Below are 21,864 nucleotides of genomic sequence, written 5' to 3'. Positions count from 1 at the left end.
ACACCCAGCTCTCCTTGGCTTGCAGACTGCAGAACAAGAGTAATAAATGGTTTTGTTACCAAATATCAACTCACAGAAAGGAAACTTTCTTCCTACGGTGGTAATTCACACAAGAAAATAAATTCTCAACTCTCACACAATTCTCAAAAAGAGCCAGTGACAAACACCCTTGTGAGCAAGAGTCCAAGGGCAAAGGTGCTACACCAGCCCAATGCAGAACAGGCATGAAGTTTTTCAGCTGCTCCAGTATCAAAAAAGGAAAAGCGGGTTGAGGTTTAAACACATAATATTTGATAAACAGACACACAGAGGGTGAGCTGAGGCAGAGCTCACAACAGGAACTCTGCCTGTACAGGGCACAGGAGGAGCTTCCCTTATCCCCCCTCCTCACCTGTGTGCAGGTGCACTCTGCTGGCTCTAAAGTCAGGAGCTGCATTTAAACCACAGCACATCACACACTCACAACAAACCACAGCTACTCTGGCCTGCTCAGGCCTGAAGGGCTGCAACACCACTACTTACAGATCATCCATTTGACAAACATCAGATGTCTAAGGTGAAAGTAAATCTTTTTCCAATTGAAAAAGGCCAGAGGAAATGGTCTTTCAAAAAAGTTCTATCTTTCAAAGTTCACTTCATGCCAATTCACAAAAACCAGAGAAACACTAGAACCAGATGCTTTTGTGACTGCACTAAAGCCACACTACAGCATCAACACCAATCTTACCATGCCCAAATTCACAGGTAGAAAGAGACACAGTAAAATTTCTAGGTGAGAGGGCTGCTAGAATCTCTCCACCACCATTTCAGCCAAGGTTGAGGTGACATGGGGCATCAGAGAGCTCTCCAAAGCTCATCCCCCTTCTGCCAGAGGCTCTGCTCACACAATCCATCTCAGCAGTGATTCAACTGTCACACAACCACGGATTGTGGAACGTGGAAAAATAATTAACTCAATTAAAAAGAGACTTGATACTTTCCAGAACTCAATGCACCGGTGCTGACCAACCTCCCAGCCCTCGTCAGGCTCTCCTTTCACAAATGCCTGTTCAAAGATAAGACACTTCTTGGTTTGATGCCACAGAACCAAAGGGAGAGATGAAAGAAGGATTTTATAGCAGACAGCACAGGGCAGCTCAGAAAAGCAAGATGAAAAATCAATGTGGAAGCTGAAGCAGCTGTGTTACTTCATAGAGACCTTGGAGTTCAGGGCTGTGATTGTTCATTACAGCACTTTGATAATGGTGCTGCCTTACATCCTCATGCAGAACCAGCTCCTTTCCAAAGCAAGTCTTACAGCCAGCACCAGAGCTGGTGCTGCCACAGCCAGGTTTCCATGGCAGAAATGGTCAGGGTTTAAAACCAAAGGTGCAGCAGAGGGGAATGTTCCTTGCTGCTCTCCGACCACCACTGATGAAGCAATAGAGCCCTGAAAGAACAGGTCTGGAGCAGTGAGTGTGTTCTGGGAGTGCTGAGCTGCTCTTGCACCATTACCTCACACCATTTGAGCTGTACAAGGCTGTGGGAGGGCTTTTCTTTGTACCTGACCTCAGACAGACAGAAGAGGGGCAGGGATGTTGCCATCTGATTGCAGAAGTCCCATACCTGCTCGGTGATTTCTCATGGGCAGCTCCTCACAGCACAAACCAACAAACTCCATCTCTCCTTCACAGCACAAACCAACAAAGTCCATCTCCCCTTCACAGCACAAACCAACAAACTCCATCTCTCCTCACAGCACAAACCAACAAACTCCCTCTCCTTTACAGCACAAACCAACAAACTCCATCTCCCTTCACAGCCTTCACAAACCAACAAACTCCAACACTCCTCACCCAGCTACCCCACTCTTGTGTAGCACTCTTCTTCTTTTTGGACACAGCTGTGGCCTGCTAAGGGCAGGCCTGTTCCTAATCTTTGGTGATTGGTACAGCTGCACCTCCTCAGGTGTGAGACTGCCTTCTGCACCATCTTTATTTCCTTACATTCTCTCCCTCCACACAGGGAAGGACTGCCACCATGACAAAGCCAGAGCCCAGGCCCTTCAGCACACACGGATTCCTTCTGGAGAGCAGCAAGCACAGATGTAAACACCAGCACTACAGAAGTTACTTTTTCCTAATTTAGAGCTCCATTAGGATAGCAATAATACATTTGTTTATCAGTGTTGGAGGGAAAAAGCTGATGCAAGAAGCTGCAAGGCATTGTTTGCTGTTGATCTGACATTTCCCAGTGCATGGGCAGCTCCAGCTGTGCCTTCAGCTGGGAACTCCTCTAATCCCACTGCAAGTGCCCTGCTTGAAACCCTGCAGGCCCAGCCAGGGCAGACAAACCTTAACAAAACCTTATGTAAGCTTAAAATACATTAAGCAGGGCTAATGGTAATCATGGCAAAGAACATACATAAACAGGTTGAAATACTTTAGAGACTTAATTAGGAAAAAATCCTACCATCAGTACTTTTGTACTTCTGTAGTAAAAAAAAAAGGAAGCATATATTATTCTTGAAAATTATCATTTTACACCTGTTCATTAAGTTAGCTACTGAATAGCATTTGAAGTGGCCATGACTACTTTTTTGAAATATATATGATTTTATTTAATGATATTGAAGCTGTTAAAGCATTTTATTATGAGCTGAAATGTCCAGTTCATATGAAATTCCCTTCTTTCTTTAAATTATCAATGAATAATTTTAATAAAGAATTAACAGCAAAAACTGTCAGTCATGAACATGATGAGGATGAAAATTAAAAGGAGCTAAAAAGGAATACACTGAATGACAGCATGGAGAAAGCAGATATTCAGGTGAACTTTAGCTTACCTTAACTTGAGCCTAAGTCTCCAATTTCTGTCAAGTCTGTTCACACAGTGAACAAAAACATCCTTGTACTGTCATGGGAAATGAACGAGTAATTTCATCTTATTTCCATCTGGCAAGTGGCTTCCCCATTGCATTTACCAGTATTTGGCAGCAGAAGTAAACATACAAAAGAAATTAACTGCTTTGTTATTGCCTCTACCTGAGACAAGAGTTATGGCTACTACAGGAGTGTAGGAGAAAAAAATTAAGTGTCCATAGAGTTGCAAGGGATGTGAACTAAACACACAAGAGAAGACTTGAGCAGCTGAAAATAATAATTACATTGAATTTATCCTCCTCCCAAAAAAAAAAAATTTAAAAAACTCCTGATGTGATATGACTTGATAGAAAAATGAAATAAAGAGCTAGGAATGCCACCAAAAGATTAGAAAGTAATTTGTAGCACAAAAGTGCAGCAAATTCTGCTGCAACACAATAAAACTTCTCAGAGTCTGGCTGAATGGATCATCTTGGAATGCTACTGACAGTGCTCCATTCCTGTGCTATCCTAGAGGCACTCAGAAATGGAAATAAAAGTTGAATAAAGGGGGAGAAGGAGGGAAGTCAAACACAAAGAAGTCTCAAAATTGCTGCTGTTCTTTTCCCTCAGCAATACAGCCACCCTGAGAGTGTCCCTTGGTGTGCCCACAGCATTCCCAGCTGGAATGACCCAGGGCTGGGGAGCTCAGCTGGGGCACAGCCTGACCTTCCTCCAGCCACCTGCAAGAGCAGAGGAACATCTGGGAGAGCAGAGGAACATCTGGGAGAGCAGAGGAACCATGCCCAAGCTCTGGCTGCAGGACCACAACGAACTCTGACAACATTTGTGCGCTCAAGCCAAACTGCACAAACATCCTGCTGATCCTCAAACGTGCCCATGGACTCATGGAATGGCTCAGGCTGGAAAAGCCCTCTAAGATCCTCAAGTCCAAGCAGCACCACCACCTTCAGCACCACGTGCTCGAGTGTCACATCCTGGTGGCTTTGGACACCTCCAGGATGCCACGTCCTGGTGGCTTTGGACACCTCCAGGATGCCACATCCAGGTGGCTTTGGACACCTCCAGGATGCCATGTCCTGGTGGCTTTGGACACCTCCAGGATGCCACGTCCTGGTGGCTTTGGACACCTCCAGGATGCAATTTCCTGGTGGCTTTGGACACCTCCAGGATGCCACGTCCTGGTGGCTTTGGACACCTCCAGGATGCCACGTCCTGGTGGCTTTGGACACCTCCAGGATGCAATTTCCTGGTGGCTTTGGACACCTCCAGGATGCCATTTCCCCGAGCAGCTTGAGGTGATGCTTGAGAACCCTTTCTGTGAAGACATTTTTCCTGAGATGCAATCCAAACCTCCCCTGGTGCAACCCAAAGCCGTTTCCCCTGTCCCTTGTCGCCCGCAGGAGCAGAGCCCTGGTGCTGGCACAAGGAGGAAGGCGCAGGACAAGCCCAGCAGGGCAGTGCCCAGGGAGCAGTGCCCTCCCCAGCCCTGCATGCAGGGACACAGAAATGCAGAGGATGCACAGGAGAGGCTCTGGCAGAGCCACAGCTCTCTCAGCTGAAGGCACACACTGTCCTGGACCCTGCAGGACACAATCCATGAACTGCAGGGACTGGGATTGAGGTGCTTTGGCATCCAAATTCATTCACAGCTTCACTCTGTCCTTTGGGCTCTAACTTTGACAAGCAGAAAACAGTTTCCCCAAATACCCAGAGAGAAATGCAAGAGCATCAGCAGATGTCAGCCACGCCTCCTGTCAATTCAGGCAGCAGCTGTGGGATCTCATGTTTATTCCCAGTGCCACCTGGCATTTTTCAGTTCACCTAAAATCACTCAGTTACCAATTCCTGAAGCAAAATTAATTAAGCACTCCTGCTGTCACTCTGTCCTTTCTGCAATCAGAAGAGCTCAATACCTGGTACAGCAATAAAAAAAGAATTATTACAAAGCAAGCAATTGATCTAAAAGCAAATCTTACACTGAGCTCTCAAGATAAAAAAATAAAACTAACAGGGAGGAAAAAAACATGGAACCTCTTGCAATCTTGTATGTTTTTTGCCTAATTAATGTAATCAAGCTGAAGGAAGTGGCATCAACCCAACAAATTATGCTCTGTGGAAGAATAAAAAAGATCATAACTTAGTTTTACAAATTAGTTTTCCAAAAAAAATGTAACAGGGGATCTGTACTCTTATTAATTGTTTGCATAATTGATTGCTACTTTATTTGACCACCACACTTAATGACTACTATTAATTTCACATGAAAGATTCCTTGCACTGTTAAAATTGCCCTAAAATGATTGTAAATAGTCTAATTGTCAATCTCTAGCAAGAACTTGTGCAGCAAAGTTGTACAGCTAAAGTGAACTTAATTACCCACTCTGCATTGGGATGGCTTTCAGCTTTCTATCAACAGCATCTAGGGGGTGCCTGGGCCACAAAAAATCCAAAAAAAGAACAACCCAACAACCAAAACAACTCCTTTCCCTATGTACACACAGAAAATCCCAAACACACCCACAGCTGATCCCAACCCCAAACACACCCACAGCTGATCCCAAACACACCCATGGCTGATTCCAATCCCAAACACACCCACAGCTGATCCTAATCCCAAACACACCCACAGCTGATCCCAACCCCAAACACACCCACAGCTGATCCCAACCCCAAACCCACCCATGGCTGATCCCAATCCCAAACACACCCATGGCTGATCCCAACCCCAAACACACCCACAGCTGATCCCAACCCCACCCACAGCTGATCCCAACCCCAAACCCACCCATGGCTGATCCCAATCCCAAACACACCCATGGCTGATTCCAATCCCAAACACACCCACAGCTGATCCTAAATACACGCACAGCTGATCCCAAACACACCCACAGCTGATCCCAACCCCAAACACACCCACAGCTGATTGCACAACTGGCTTTGCCTGTGGAAGATGCTGCTTTTGCTGTGAGACAGTAGAAGCAAATATTAACAATTCATGACATACAAGTGGCCACAGCAACACAGATGAACATTAGAAGTCAAACAACAGCAGGCAAACAAGGACTAAACTGAAAATATCCTCCGTGGGCCCCATTTACAGCGTGGGAGATGTGCTGTAAGAAGCTGGAATAAAACCCAGAGGCCTTTTCCATGACCTCTGCTCTCCCATTTTCCCATGAATATTGAAGTGAGGAAGCCTCAGGACTGTGCCCCCCATCTGTCCCCCTGCCACCGTGCCCAGGCTGTCCCTGCAGGGGCTGGGGCAGATCCTGAGCTCTGCACAGCCCTGGGGTCAGGGTCTGAGCCAGCAGAGCCATGCCTGCACTTCAGAACTCTCACAGAAGTTTTCTCATGGGGGAGAGGAGATGTTTGCTATGTCAATAAAATGCTGCCCATAACAGCATTCCTAATTTCAACAACCACATGGCCCAGTTGTATTTTTTCCTCTGACATCAGGGCACCAGCACCACCAAGCAGAGACAGGACAGGTGTAATTATTTCCCAGATTCTGATGAGTTTCTTATCCATACAATTTTCAAAAGTAAAAAAAAAAAAAAAAAAGTTATCAAGACTCAGGAAAAAAAGTCATTAAACTGCTGTCATACTTTACCAAGATTCTAGCAAACTAATTTTCTTTTATTACCATGAGAAGTCTAATAACTAGATATCTCTTAAATTATTAGTTCACCCACTGTTCCCCTTGATGATGCCCATAAAAACTCACCTTCACAAACAAACACACTTATGGGAATCACATTTTCCAAAGGAACTTTCCAAATTATGAAGCTAAAATCCCAATATCCAAAAATCCTTTTACACAGTCAAGTTAATTAGATATTGGTGTTTAATGGAAAACACTAAAATGTTAATAAAAATGAAGTGATAAATTGATTTCTTCTATCACTGTGATATCTGACATTTAACAATCCTGACTAAATATTGAAACACTAAGTAAAATACACATGGCCCAAACAGACATTTTAGTATTCTCTTCCTTTTTAAAGCATTGCTCTATCAACAAGGTTTTAAATAAACATGCATGCAAAACACATAAACATATTGAATTCCAAATTGCTTGACTTTTTAGTGTAATGTAGCCCACCCTGGTTATACACTCTGCCCTACAATCAAATACACAATGTTAAATTTCCACTGATTTACTACACAAGAAATTTGATTTTATGTTTATGTTTATTTTCTCATTTAGAGTAAAAAAAATAAATAAGATTAGCTGGTATTTATTGTTATATTGAACCTGCAGAACTCAAAAAGAAGCTTTCATAGGCCTCAGGGCCAAAGCAGAAGTTCACAGTGTAAAAGGATCATATTAAAAATAATTGGCAAATGATCTGCCTTAATAGATTCCATTAATTTCAGCAGTAAAAGTCAGCACCCCATGAGGTTGACTGGTAAGCAGAGCTGATCAATAGAAATAAGGATGAAATGCTGGGAAATGAATCCTCCACAAACAAATATTGGAAACTGAGGCACTGAGGGGGGCAGTACCAAACAAAGCCAGGGAGCTGAGTGGAGGCTGTGCCAGCTGCCCCAGCCCCAGCAGGGCTCTGAGCACACAGCACAGGGCAGGGCTGGCTGGGAAGGATCAGAGTTGGACAAGAGTCTCACAGATCTGTGTGTGCTTGGCAGAAAGATCTCTGAGTGCAGAATCTGAAGAAGGAATAGAAAAGAAAGCAAGTTTTGATCTAGAAGAAAAGAATTGCTGAGCCAGTCTCACTGGATAACCAAGGAGGCAAAGGGTCTGTTAGTTAGAAGGGGTTTTATGGCTTAGAGCAAAGGATAAACCCACCCCAAACAAGAAGTTTTTACCAAGTAAAAAAGATTCCACAGGCAAATGAGTCTGCCCATGTTGCAAGTAGAAAAAAGGTCTCAGAATTTTCCACTGCAAGAAAACTGAAAAACAACTTCTAGCTTCAACTGTAATGTACTGACTGTTAGTGACTGGAGAACAGTAACATGAATATGGTAATTACAGCAGTTATGATGGGCTACAGGTAAAAGTTAAGGTACAGATTGCTTCTGCTGTATGAAGAAGCTCAGCAAAGAAAAGTATAGAATGCATTGTAACCAAAAGAAAAGTACAGAATGCATTGTAACCAAAAGAAAAGTATATAATGCAATGTAACCAAAAGAAGAGTATATAATGCACTGTAACCAAAACCAAAGGGTGTCCAGGCCTGCCTGCAGCTGGAGCTGGCAGCTGTGGGCACAGCTCTGTCACCCACGCCCTGGGCTGCTGTAACACCTTGGACACACTAAACTGCATTTTGAGGAGCCCCTGGAGTCCCACATCCCTCATTCAGACCCCTTCCCTCACTCAGGCCCCACAGTGCCAGGGAAGGCAGTGCCACTGTCCCCATCACTGACCAATGGCCACCCCAACAGTTCAGCACCCTGGGACTCTGCAGTGTTCCTGGCATTCTAGTGTCACTCTGAAACACAAGCAGCCAGGCCAGGTATTTGGTGACAAGCACATCTGAGAGCCCCTCAGTAAAGGGGGGGGACCCACTGATCATTTCTGGGTGGTGGCCAGAGGGGTGTTTTACTGGGCCTTCTGTGGGTCATGCACTATTTGGGTCTGCCCCTTTGGCAGGCTCTGAAAGCACAGAGAAATAAATATAAATTAGCTATTAATGAGATCTTCAGGGAGAGAAAGAGGAGGCAGCAAACCAGGATGACCAGAAGCAGCAGGGTTAAAACTCTGCAAAACACCACAACTTTCTGAAATACAGAGAAGTGCAATGGCACAGGTTATAAATGCTGAAAGATCCTGAGTTCACTGAAGACAAAACACAAGGAAGACTTTACTACATGTAAAGATTTGACCTCTGGCTTGGAAAAAAAAACATCAACTGCTGGCAGCTGAGAAGGATCTCTGTTTAATCCCTTCTGTGTACATCCAGCAGCAGCCATCTAATACATATTAACATGTGTAACTCATATCAACATTAAATAACTCTTTGGACTGAGCAGCTGCTCTCAGTCACCTGCTGAAGATGAAATGCAGGGCTCCAGCAGCCTGAAGTCAGCCCTGGATGGTCGTGTGCTGCCACCACCTTAGGTTTACCTTGGAAAAGCTTTCTTGGGGTCCAGGTACCCAAAGTGTGTGAACACACCCAGGTGCCCAGAGAACACACAGGCAGTGATTATCTGCCTTCAGGACACACACAAGATAAATTACTGCCACATCACAGCATTAGGCCCAGGGGACACTCAGGGTACTAAATTAAGCTGCTTGCATTGTAGCAGACTAAAAATAGTGCAGAAGACACAGCTCCCAGTCTCTCACCTTCAGCACAACGCCAGGCTCCACTGCTCAGCTCAGCACAGGCAGGATCCACTGGACAGCCTGGATTGAGCACCTGTGCTCTGCTTACCTTTTACACCACCAACACAAGCCAGATCTGGCTGGAGTGACTCCTTAAGAAGGCAGTCTCTGCTAATGATGCAAATCTTCAATAAACAACAAAAAAAAAATGCCAAAGAAAACCCTGACATTCACTCACAGGTACTCCCGCCAGAAAATGCAACTTGATGATAATTCCACACTGACTTTTACCATGTGGACTTCTGCTTTTAGAAAGCCTTTAAGCCACGGCCTTTTCACAGTGGGAAATGACTCAGTAGCAGTATTCTACAATAATGACATTCCCACCTCACAGAACAGAATAAAGCACCTGAGAGGAAGAACTTTCAGAGACATTTTAGTTTCTCACGTTGCAGAAGACACACAATATAGAGAGTTGTAATTATAGCTTTACATCCATTTGAGATGATTAATAAGTAATTCAAAAAGCTGATACTTTTGTTATTATCTGTACTAATGCCCATGTACCTAGTATTTTCAATTTCTCAATGAATTCAGAAACTTAATAGCATGATTGTTAACTCTTAATCCTTTAGATAGCTTTTGAATGTCTCCTTCTCCAAAGAACCTTTATTCATGTAGGTAACAGAACTATCCTTGCTCTGCTATAAAGGGCAGAAATTCTTGCAATAGCAGCTATTCTGTCCAAAGCAGCCTGGAACAGCATTACAGGTGAAGCAACTATCACTCAGAGAAATGTTCCATGTCAAGAGCAGATGACATTTTTTTTGAGCTTTTTGGTCAGCAATAAGAAAGGAAAAAACAGTTTTGCACATAAAACACAAAATCCATGGAGAGGGCATCATTTTTCTACAAACACAGAATCACTGCAGGTCAGCACAGTGAGCAAGTGGAACCAGGCCATGAATCAGACACATTTTGTCAGTTTATGCTTCTGCAGGAAAAAAACCCCACATTCTATTTCTTTTGATAGAAAGTAGATTTAGGAGGAAGTGCAGGATGTGCTAACTGTGGTTCTGCTGAAAGATGCAGGGGCAGCTCTTTAATGCAGCCTTGAAAGAACTATTTTACAAGTAAGACCATCAATTTTGCTTATAACCATGGCTTTGTTTACAGTGGGGCTTTATTTATTTAAGCAAATACATTTTTATTCCTAGAACTCTGCTGGAAGTGTTCAGCAGAGTGAAATATTGGTGCAGAAGCCATTTAATAGTCAGCACCAACTATCCTGGTAAGGAGCTGGTCTGCTCTCCCCTTTCCTCCAGGCTTTTTATTCTTCCCTGCTTCACTTGGGTCACAAATTCCCAGCCAATGTTCAGCTGAAGAACCTGCACTGGAACACTCAGCTGGAGTTCCCTTGACCAGCACGGAGGGAGCTGCCAGAAAATGGATCTACAGCTCCAAGCTCCTCAGAAGGCAAAAGGAATGGTCATAGAACCATTCTGCACAGAGGCAGAACTGACCTGCGGCTCACCAGCAGCGCATTGCATGTGCATTTCCAGAGAGCAACTCCTGCAGGTGAAAGAGAAGCCACACCTGAGGACAACTGCCACAGTGGATAATCCCAACAGATCACTGAACAGAGGATTGCTGTCAAACCCACCGGATGGGTTAATCAGACAATCACTGGATGGTTTGGGCTGGAAGGGACCTTCAAGACCATCCTGTTCCAAGCCCTGCCATGGGCAGGGACACCTTCCCCCAGGGCTGCTCAGGGCTCCATCCAACCTGGCCTTGAACACTTCCTGTTGAGAGTAACTAGATCCACATTAAATAGATTTTTAGGATTTCTAACCTAACTTCCCATGAAAAATGTAGTTGCATACTTGAAGAGGAGCATCTTTTGCTGGTTATTCTTTCTGTTTTGACATTAGAAAAAGCATTCTTCTCAGTCTAATCTCTTTATTTATTCATACAGAAGGGGTTTTATTCCAGGAATATAGATTTCTATTTGTTTAAAAACAAACAAACCCCATTTCTTTTTGCAGTTCAACACAGATTCTTTTTTCAATACAACTTCTGAATTTCTTTTTCATCGAATTCACAGGAAAAAAAATACTTTCTGTAAGAGCATTATAGATCAAGAGTGCTTCATGAATGCATTCATATTTCATGCTAATTAGTCTTTGTACACAATCCCTGTCTCTGCAGTGCCAGTACATGTGTCTCTGTCCTCAGCTCCTCATTAGAAGTGCTGGGCTTTATTTGAGCACTGCATCACCACCGAGCCTCCGTCAGACACTGGGAACGCAGAGCTGCCTCTCTTCCCCTGCTGGAGTGCAGCAAGCTCGTGCACACAAAGCTCCAGCTCCTGGGAAAAATGAGCAGGGAGGAGGTGCAGAAGGTACCAACCTGTACCAGAGTGATCGCACAGAGGGCTGCAATCCAGCCTGCTGGAACGTGTGGGCAATGAACATTTGTCTGTGTGCCACCAGCAGTGATCCACACACATCCCTAATGGGAACCTCCAACCCCTTAAAGGTTGGGAAAAACCCACTGGACCCATTTCCTTTGTAGGAAAACCCAATGCCCTTGAGAGTTCACCTTCCCTTGGCTTTTTTTTATAGTCACAACTGCTGTTCCATCTCTCCTCTTCAAGATTTTCATTTTCATATTCTGAGAGTTGAGGTATAACAAATTAATACAAGAACTCTGTAAGCAACCACCTAAAATCTAACACATTACTAAGACAACTCAGTCACAACATTGTTATAAATACATAGAAAGAGGTTTTTTTAGACAATACATGTCTGTCCCCACTCCAATGCTATTTAAATTCTCCTTAAATTCTTCCAGTGAAGCTTTCTGACAAAATTACTAATTGAAACTTGCAGAAAACCTGAGCAGCAGGGGCTTTGTTAGTAATGTTTTTCAGAGCCAGAGATTGTTTAATCAAAGGATGGCCTTGCAGCAGGCACACACAGCCAGGAGAACTGTCCAATGTCCAAATCTCCAATGCCAGTTTGCCACGTGGCACTGAGCAGGCAGTGGATAATCTGGATAATCAATCAGTCTGTACCTGCAGAACCACTCCTGGCACTCAGGAGCCAGCAGGATTGCTCATTTCAGATCCCTGCTCCTCACATCTCCAGTGGGGAGCTCTCACCTGTCCCAGGGATGCTCCAAAAGGGTTAAGCACTGCCAATTAGAGTAAAACTGAAGGGATGGCCTCCACGTTAGAGCAGCTGACCTGAATCAGAGCAGCCAGGATGCTGATTGTGGAATGAACTCCATTTCTGCAGGAATTCTGGGGAATGCATTGTGCTGTACCTCCAAGCAAATCATGAATAATGATAGCAGCCTTCAAATGGCCCAGACCTCAACCTATTTCCCACCTGTCTCCTCATCTGAATACAATTTAATTCACGCACAGGCTGCTTGGATTTGATTTTCTCAAGGTGCAATTATTGCAGTTCTGCTGTAATGCTGATTGAGACAATGTCCAAGCTTCTCTCTCAGAACCCTCTTATGGAACAACAATTCTCTGCAAAAACTCTAACTCTGCTGCAGATGTAAAGCAAGCAGGCTCCAGGAACAACAAACTGGAGAGAGGAAAATTGCATCCACCTGACCCATCCCTCTTGATTTTTCCCCCTTAGGAATCTACCACAAAGTTTTGAGAGCAGAGTGCTAAGAGACACAACCAAAGTGTGCCACCCTGAGACCCGCAGTGAAACTCCTGCCCTGTCCAGCCCTACAACATGAACATTCTGAAGGTGTTCTATAAATAAAATTTTACAGGAAAAGAAAACAATAAACAAAAATAGTACAACTGACACTGAGCCTAACTCCTGAAAAAGTCTAAATAGATTTTATTTTTCAATTTGGGATATTCTTCATTCACTGTTACATGATGAGAACAACTACAGTCAGTAGGTCACACCAACAGGACATGTATTTTACATAGGATGGTTTTTCAAAATAATGTTTTCTTAGACTCCATATTACAAACTACCTTTGACATAGAAATTAAGTTATTGAAAAGTGAGTGCATCAAAATGCTATTTGAAATAAAATATTAAGAAGTAATATTTACAATCTTTACCTCCTAATTGGAACTTGTGCTTTCTTTATATACTATACTCATATCAGTCCTTTTGTCCTGTGATAAATGACATGGGTTCTGATGCTCTTGAAATAAGACTTGGACACTAAAATAACTCTCAGATCATCTAAGAATTAGAAACAAATGTACATAAAATATATCAAAATACAGAGATACACATAAATATATGCTAGATGGTAATAATTTCAGGCAGCAGTTTGTTTAAACCATGCAAGGCTTTTTCACCCTTGAGTTTGAGAGTTTATCTGCTGGATAAATCCAGTGGAGAAGAAAAGGAAAGTGAAAAACAGTAAACTAATAACTCACTCCTCCTTTATGGTACTTGAATTTATTCTGTTGCTGAAAAACAACAATTTCAAATACATCCAGAGTTGAAAACAAACCAATCTGCTGTACTTCTGTGTGAAACAGATATGAAGAATGATGACCTAGGTGTGCATGCCAAGGAAATGAAATTGCTCTGCCACACAGCCCTGGGTGACCCCACACTGCAAAGCTGATCCTGCTCTGTTTGGATCCCACCCTTCTGCAAGGAGAGGCTGGGGAGGGAAGGGGACCCAACGAACTCAGCCTGAACCATCAGCAGACCGAGGGAGCCACCTGCAGTTTGCAATCCTCCTGAAGCCAATTCCTGGTGAGTTCAGAGCCTTTTCTTCCTTTTTCTGTTGACAAAGCAGTGCAGGAAGCTGAGCTAGTGCACCACAGCCACGCTCAACAGCAGAGATTTCTGCATCAAGCGAGTCCTGCTGCCTCACACCTACAAACACAGCTGCCTCACAGGAAACCTGGCCACAGCTGCATGCACTGAAAGCTGGCAAATGTTGAAGCTCTCTGATGAATTAGATCTGGGCTTCTCAGCATAGCAAATTCAAAGCCATTTTCTAAAAGCACTAATTGCTGCTCTTGGTATTTACAAGTCCCAAATGCAAATGAATGCAAAGAATTTTCCTTCAAGTTGAATGGTGCACTGACCTACCATATATTCTTTATATACATTAAATATACATTATACACATTATTTATATACATATTCTAGATGTTATATACATTATACATATAAAATCAGAACCTGAACATTTTGTTCATGTTTTGTTCAATCACAGCTTACATGGCAGTTGGTCTTTTCTCTTGTCCCTTCCCACTCAAACTCCCATAATGTGGAAAATACCACTCAGCTATTAAGGCCTTGCTTCAGTTTTGAAAACATATGAAAATGACTGTTGAATTGTATTTTAAATGTCTAATTGTAAAGCAACAGAACCCTGATGGAGAAGTTTTCCCTTGAGGCAAGCTGGATGGATAATGAATTCTGTATTGGAACAATCCCAGTAGTTACAGACTATTATGTACTAATTACTACCTTTACAGACCTACTGTACACATAATTAATTTCTTCAGAGCACTACTATCATTCTTGACTGGCAAAATATACAACCTAAATTACAAGAGGCAGAAATTAACATGATCCTTTAGGGAGAAGGCATTAACTTGCTTTGCAGTGTTTTGCAATTAGACCATCAATCAAACAGTGAGAAATGATTTGGATAGCAGCAGGCCCAGCCCTGACTCTTGTCCCAGTCCTGAGGGTGGGATGTGTCACAACCTGGCTGCAGAGTCACAGCACTGCAGCCTTTACCTGCACTGTTAGGAGACACTTCACATGCAATTCTATGGGATTTAACATCCCATAAATAAACAGGAGCTTTTTAACATCATATTCCAGCAAGCAGTGAAGATGGCAGTGCTGCTGCTGCTCTCCCTTCTGCTGGTGGCCAGAGAGAACATTTCATATCCAGCTAAGGGACAAAACCATTCTTTGGTAAAAGAGTGCTTACCATAAAATGACCTGATGAAATGATTTCAAAGATTTAAGTAGGTTCTTGACAAGAGCACCAGTATTTTAAACTCTTAATTTCAGTTGTTGGGGGTTTTAAGATGTTCTACAGAATTAAATCATACACAGCCCCAACTCCATCAAAAAGCAGTAGCCCAGGTTTCCTGAGATGTACAACTACACTGGATTAATAATATAACATGTAAAAATTATTGTTCAACTTGATAATAATATTCCTCCCCAGAAGTACCACACCCCTTGAGCTCTGGCTGCATTTCTCTAAAACAGAGAGCACTCAAACAGCAAGGCAGCTGGCAGCTCAGTGACAGCCAACACTGAGTCATGTTTGGAGTATCCTAAACCAAAACTGTGTCACATGAGAAAAAATTCACCACGTGTTTTTCTCATTGTACCAAAGAATGATGAACAGCATTCAAGGTTTAATCAAATTTCAATGCTGTAACTTACAGGGAATCACACATTTTTAATAAATGTGCACCCTACCATTGCTTTTACTTCAGTTACCATTCCCACTGGCATTCCAAAATTCCACAAAATACAAACCAGTAAACACTAAGTCACCCAAACTGCTTTTGGCAATTGTCAGGTTGCTTCCGCTCATCCCTTTGTTTGCTTTACATGCTGACTGTGCTCCTGAGAGAATAGCACATGCATTTCTATTTGTATTTCTCCTGTAATGTACTCAGAAAATGGGATAAAGCAAGAGGGAAATGTGATCCCAGATGATGCCTGAATTAAGTATTTGGTACATCATGGAGCTGTTTAAGGACAAAGGGGAGGAAGAACAGTGAACATCATTCCACGTTTCCCTTTGCAGATGGCAGCTGCAGGAAAAGTTGCTTCTGGCATGCAATTCTTTGGGTCTGTGCTGCAACCAAATGCTCCAAGAGTCTTTTTGACTTCCAGTAGGTTCTCAAGTTTAAAAAAAACCCCTTGAACTCAGACAGACAACTCTGCCTTTCTGCAGGAGCCAGCCAAGTAGGATTTTCACATCCTGACTACTGTGCAGCAGCATTTTTAATGTGCATCCTTTGCTATGGCATCTTGTTTTCTACAGCCATTAACTGAGAACAAAACAAGGAAAAATATCTGCAAGGCTATCAGTACACCAAGCTATTGGAGGAGTTGCTGTTGTTCCTAGTTTTACAACTGTGCAACTATGTCAACAAGAATTTCTTCTCAGTGCAAACTGTCAGCTATGTCAACATTTCAAGGGGTTTTTTTCAGCATTTTTAATGAAGAAGCTTTTCAGGAATTCTGAAACATTTCTTCAGATTTCTGGTGCAAGAATTGATCTCAAGGCAGAAGCTTGTCCTTTTCATTTAGAAGGGGCTCATTCTGTCATCTGCTGCTGGGCATTCCTTCCCTTAAAGCTCTTCCTGCCACACCAAAGGAAGTGACCAACTCCACAGCATTTTACCCTCCCTGCAGTGCTAGGAACCAAGAGTTAATCCAACATGGGCATGGAAAAAAAAAATAAATTACTGCAAATGATGCTTCTGAATTACTGCATGGAATAGCTGAACATTTAGACCAAAAAGTGCTTCCAAGGTGTGCTGCAAAAAGAGAATTCTAATGGTTTAAATTCACTGACTATGGAAAGGAATATGAATCTATCTTATGAAAAACACAGCCATGACCAACTCTTTGAAGAAGTTTCGAAAGGACACAGAAAAAAACCACATTGAGAAATAATTCAAGGAATCTACTCAAGAAATAGTTCATTACAGTCCTCTGAGAGCCCTTCCTGAATTCATCTTTTTTAACACTGTGTTAGTAAGAACTGCTGTTCTTATTCCAGAAATTCTCAGCTAGGAATAATAATGCAAATAAACATGATCTCAGGATCAAAAATTTAAATTTAATTATAATTCCATTAAAAGAAAACTCACATCTGTCTGCAACATACAGTGCACTTTTAAAAGGTATTATTGCAAAAAAGGTTCCTCCCCTCATGCTGTAAAGTGAAGGGGGAGCAATTCCTGTAATAGTGTTATGCTTAATATATGTTTTAAATCATCTCCCTGCTATAAAACCATCAAATGAATTCCATGGTATTGCACAAAGCATAAAAGAAACTGCCATTACACAGTTTTAAACTTAATAAAAGCACAATAAAGAGCAAAGAATGTACCTTTCATTTGGGTTCCAAAGGTAAGTGCCAATTTTGCAAACAGCTCCGGGTCTTCAAATTTATCTTCTTCAGCTTTTACCCAAAAGCTGTTTTCTCCTATTTCTTGAGGCTCGATCTGCAAGAAAAACAGCATCTCCAGAGTCAGGAGCGTTTTCAACAGCCAAGGTAAAACAAATGCTGCAGAACCTCTGTGAGAATTGGGCTGAGGAAGTTGAGCCCTGTTCTGGAATGTTCTCCCCCTGCTGTTCCTGCGCAAGGACGGTGAGCTGAGCCACAAATGGGCTTTTTGGTACTTCTCCCTCTCAGCAAGTTTTCCAAACAGAACTAATAACAGCAGCTGGCTCTGAGAGTGTTCTAGCTCTCTCTTGATGACTTTCTAGAGACTTCCCAGACTCTTTTCCCTGCTACCTGAGAACTGTGTGGAACAAGGTACCAGGAAAAGAACTGGCCATGGGGACCTTGCAGAGACCGAGGCTGGACTCTCTGCTGGCTGTACTAAAACAAGGAAAAGCTCTGCAATACACAAGCTGAAAGACAACTTGACTCTTCATGTATGACTCAGAATTGGTGTTCTGTTTTCAAAATACATTCCTCCAACAGCTTTGAGCATGTTATTAATGATTGTTTATAAATTTGTTTAGATGAAAATCATTTCCAAGGGCTATTTAACTTCAAGATGATATGCAGGGAATTTAGCAATGCTGCATTTGTCAGCGTCACTCCAATTTCCCTGCAACAACCTGGTCCTCCACCTTCCAGCCCTGCTTTACCAGCAGCTCCAGGGAAGACATTTTAAAAAAACTACCTTAATCCAACACTAATGGGGAAGACAGTTACAGCAAAAGGGACTAAATTAAACAGTAAGAATTTTATTCCTCAAATGATGGCTCCTTAAAAGTGATGATCAAACAGACTCTGCACTTTCTCAGCAGGCAGGGATCTCTGGCACTGTTCCCAGAGCACTTTAGCAAAGCGTCCATCTGCAGTTCCTTCCCATTGTCACAGCCTGTGTTCACACAGACACTTCAGAAATTATTCCTGCAAACTCCCCAATGGAACTGATCACAATGAAATTGGCTGCAATTACCAATATGTGTTATAAAATAAAAGCTTGCTTTTCTCTGTGCTTACAGGACAGCAGTCTATGTCCCACAGTTACACAACTCCTGCAGTGCATCCTGATCCAGTCCTTTCTCCCCAAGACATTGCATTCCTCCTCCCACAATGAAGAAGGGAAGGATCACTTATCCTTTTATGCAATTATTTTATTAGAATTACAGAAAAAGTAAAGATTTTCCAACTGATTCTAAAATTTATTTAAATTAATACTCTAAAAACATGGCAGGCTGTTCAATATCAGTCTAGTTAAATATTGAAAGCCTGTTTTTCAACTGTGGCCACCAGATACACTTTCAGATTGTTTGAGCACATCTCCAAATATTTTGAAATCATTTGAAATCACTGAAGCATTAATTCTTCTGCCAAAAGAAACTATAAATTTGCATGCCACACATTTCCACACAGGCTCTCTCTCAACCTTCTGGATTCCTCCTCCAAGGCTTGTGGGATTATTCTGCTGTTTTGTTACCTCAAAGCCTTTTGACTACTCAGAATTTAGAGGAACCACACAGCATGGAATATATAAAAGTCCTTTCATTTGCCTTGATGATGATTGAGTGATTTTGGTACTTTTTCCTACACCAAACATTAACATATCTATCATATTTTAAACCACTAAAAAACTGCCAACCACAACTTTAGGATGCAATGATTTAGTCTTGATAACAGATTAAATTATCCAACACTCTACATTAATTTCCTTTATATGGAAGGAGCAGTGGCTACACTGATCAAAAAGGGGTTTTAAAACAACACACCCCAGCACACACCTGGATGTTTGTACAACTTCTGCTGTTAGAGGGACTGGATATACCGAGAGCCAAGGGATAACTGGGAACTGCTCTAAGGGTTTGCCTCCAAATCAGATTGTGCTTGCACTTTACTGCTCAAGTAATGCTTAGATTCTAAGATGGTTTTAAAAATGAAATGTGATTAAATACAATCAATCTAAGACACTAGAAGCTCATGATGCCCAAACCCTTCCCTTGAGCAGTCCCATGGCTCCTCCCAGTGGCCACAGCCCTGCTCCAGCACATCACTGATTGAGAACAATAAATATCTGGGATAAATAATCAACAAGTAACACTAAGACCTGGTATCAGCAATCTCTGAACTCACAGCAACATCAAACATCACAAATTTAAAAAGCTTCATTTGGTTTGCTTTGCTAGGTATGTGTGAAAGCTACTTTAAAACAGTGTGGAGATAGCTGTGTATTTATATACAACTTGATGCAAATCTGCTCTGGATGTCCACTGCAGCTGAGACAAGGCCCTGGAATTAGGCTGCCTTCCTGGGACACTGGGCACAACAGGGACTGGAATTAGGCTGCCTTCCTGGGACACTGGGCACAACAAGGACTGGAATTAGGCTGCCTTCCTGGGACACTGGGCACAACAGGGACTGGAATTAGGCTGCCTTCCTGGGACACTGGGCACAACAAGGACTGGAATTAGGCTGCCTTCCTGGGACACTGGGCACAACAAGGACTGGAATTAGGCTGCCTTCCTGGGACACTGGGCACAACAGGGACTGGAATTAGGCTGCCTTCCTGGGACACTGGGCACAACAAGGACTGGAATTAGGCTGCCTTCCTGGGACACTGGGCACAACAATGAGCTCTGCCAAGATGAATGAGATTTAAAAACCCATCAGTACCCGGTGCCAAGGCTATCAGTGCAGTACAGGAGGGGAAGGAACATCACCCCCACGCCTCTGGCGTACCTTGGACCAGTTGATTCTCTTCATGGAGACTTCCAGCTTATACTTCTTCTTCTCCTTCATCCCATGGGGCAGTGCTGGCACCATCGGGAAGGGAGCAAAGGGAGCCCCTCCCAGGGGGGGAGGCATTGGGGGCCCCCCAAAAGGCGGCGGGGGAGGGATTGCTCCCCCGGGCAGAGGAGGAGGAGGAGGAGGCCCTGCTCCTCCAGGCAGAGGAGGAGGAGGAGGAGGCCCTGCTCCTCCAGGTAGAGGAGGGGGAGGTGGGATGGCTGCACCGGGCAGAGGAGGAGGAGGTGGAGGAAGGGATGCACCAGGTAGTGGAGGAGGGGGAGGAATTGCTGCTCCACCGGGCAAAGGAGGTGGTGGGGGAATTGCTGCTCCACCTGGCAAAGGAGGTGGTGGGGGAATTGTTACTCCACCAGGCAGGGGAGGTGGTGGAGGAATTGTTACTCCACCAGGCAGGGGAGGTGGTGGAGGAATTGTTACTCCACCGGGTAATGGAGGAGGAGGAGGAATTGCTCCTGCACCAGGGAGGGGAGGAGGAGGAGGGATGGCTCCAGCAGGGACTGAAGGCGCTGGAGATGGTGGGACGTTCTCACTGGAGTGGGCTGGAGGCATTGCTGGGGCTTCTGTCAGGCCTGGACCCTGGAACAGAGCAGAGGAATTCCCTTCATCAGTGACAGGAGGCAGTTGGATGGAAAGCTGCACCAACCAGGATGGGTTTTAGGCAGCTGCATCTCAAGAAAGTGAGAAATGCAAATGTTCTCCTATTTAAATGAGAAACAATAACAATAGATTATCCCACGTACCATAAAGCTGCCAAGTAAACCGAATAACCTAGCATTTTTATAAAAACAAATTGTTTCAATTTTAAAGAAAATTTAATAGTAGCAGTAACATTTAAGTGAACAGAACAGCATTTTATTTCTTACCAATGCACAAAACATTTATCCCACTTAGGACAGCCCGGCAAGCTGGGGCATCAGAGATGAGAATAACCAGGGTGAATTTTAACAACACTCATCTGCTGCTGGGAGATTCTCCCCAGCAATCAGTGGAGCAGCTGGTGCAGTGGAAGAGGTCACAGGACCACAGTTGCTCAGAACTATTCTGACATCTGGAGGGGTGAAGGGTGTGCAACAACCTGTGCTGATGTCTTTTGGATCTGTCTGAGAGCGCTTCTTTGGTGAGAGGAGGACTGAGCAATCACAATATCCATTCTAATAAGTCCTTACTAATTAATAAGGAAGAGAAAGAGCAGCATGTCAAGCCATCAGAGGGGTGAGTGCAGCTAAAAATAAGTGTCATCATATTCTGTGGGGAGCTTAACACCAGAAAAGGGAACAGATACCAGAATTACATGGTTAATTAACCAGTGGTCAGCAATACTGTGAATGCCCTGTCACGTCTGGATAATCTGAACTGTGTTAGAATCAATAAAACAGGATTAACAATTAATTAGACTAAAAGTACATTCTTTACCTTGCACAAAGCACAATGTTTTTCTTTGCTCACAAGTTATAATGCAACAATTGCTGGAGAACTCATTAAAGCATTTGTCACATTTCAGTGGAGCACTGGCTTGTAGGAATTTGTAACAAACATGAAAATTGGCAAGAAGGAAGTAAGAACAGGAGTGTTTGGGTCTCCACCTTAGTGCCCAAAGAGGAAGTGAGATCACAAGCTTTAAGGCAGAAAAAATAAAGACAAAAAGACAACAGGCAGACCTTGCCTAGCATTGAAGGAGTACAAAATAAG

General features: G+C 43.2%; 1 protein-coding gene across 2 annotated transcripts in view; it reads right to left on the bottom strand.

Annotated features, from left to right (window-relative positions):
* The window catches only part of DIAPH2 (diaphanous related formin 2), a 172,223-nt gene that overhangs the window by 113,976 nt on the left and 36,383 nt on the right, over nucleotides 1-21,864 (bottom strand). For both annotated transcript variants that reach the window (XM_054516303.1, XM_054516304.1), the window contains 2 exons: nucleotides 20,110-20,751; nucleotides 17,266-17,380 (listed from right to left, as the gene is read on the bottom strand). In XM_054516303.1, coding sequence (XP_054372278.1) covers nucleotides 17,266-17,380; nucleotides 20,110-20,751 — 757 coding nt within the window. The remainder of the gene's footprint in view (nucleotides 1-17,265; nucleotides 17,381-20,109; nucleotides 20,752-21,864) is intronic.

This window comes from Molothrus ater, chromosome 14, assembly GCF_012460135.2.
Source record: "Molothrus ater isolate BHLD 08-10-18 breed brown headed cowbird chromosome 14, BPBGC_Mater_1.1, whole genome shotgun sequence".
Taxonomy (NCBI): Eukaryota; Metazoa; Chordata; class Aves; order Passeriformes; family Icteridae; genus Molothrus; species Molothrus ater.
This window is presented reverse-complemented; position numbering and strand designations above follow the sequence as displayed.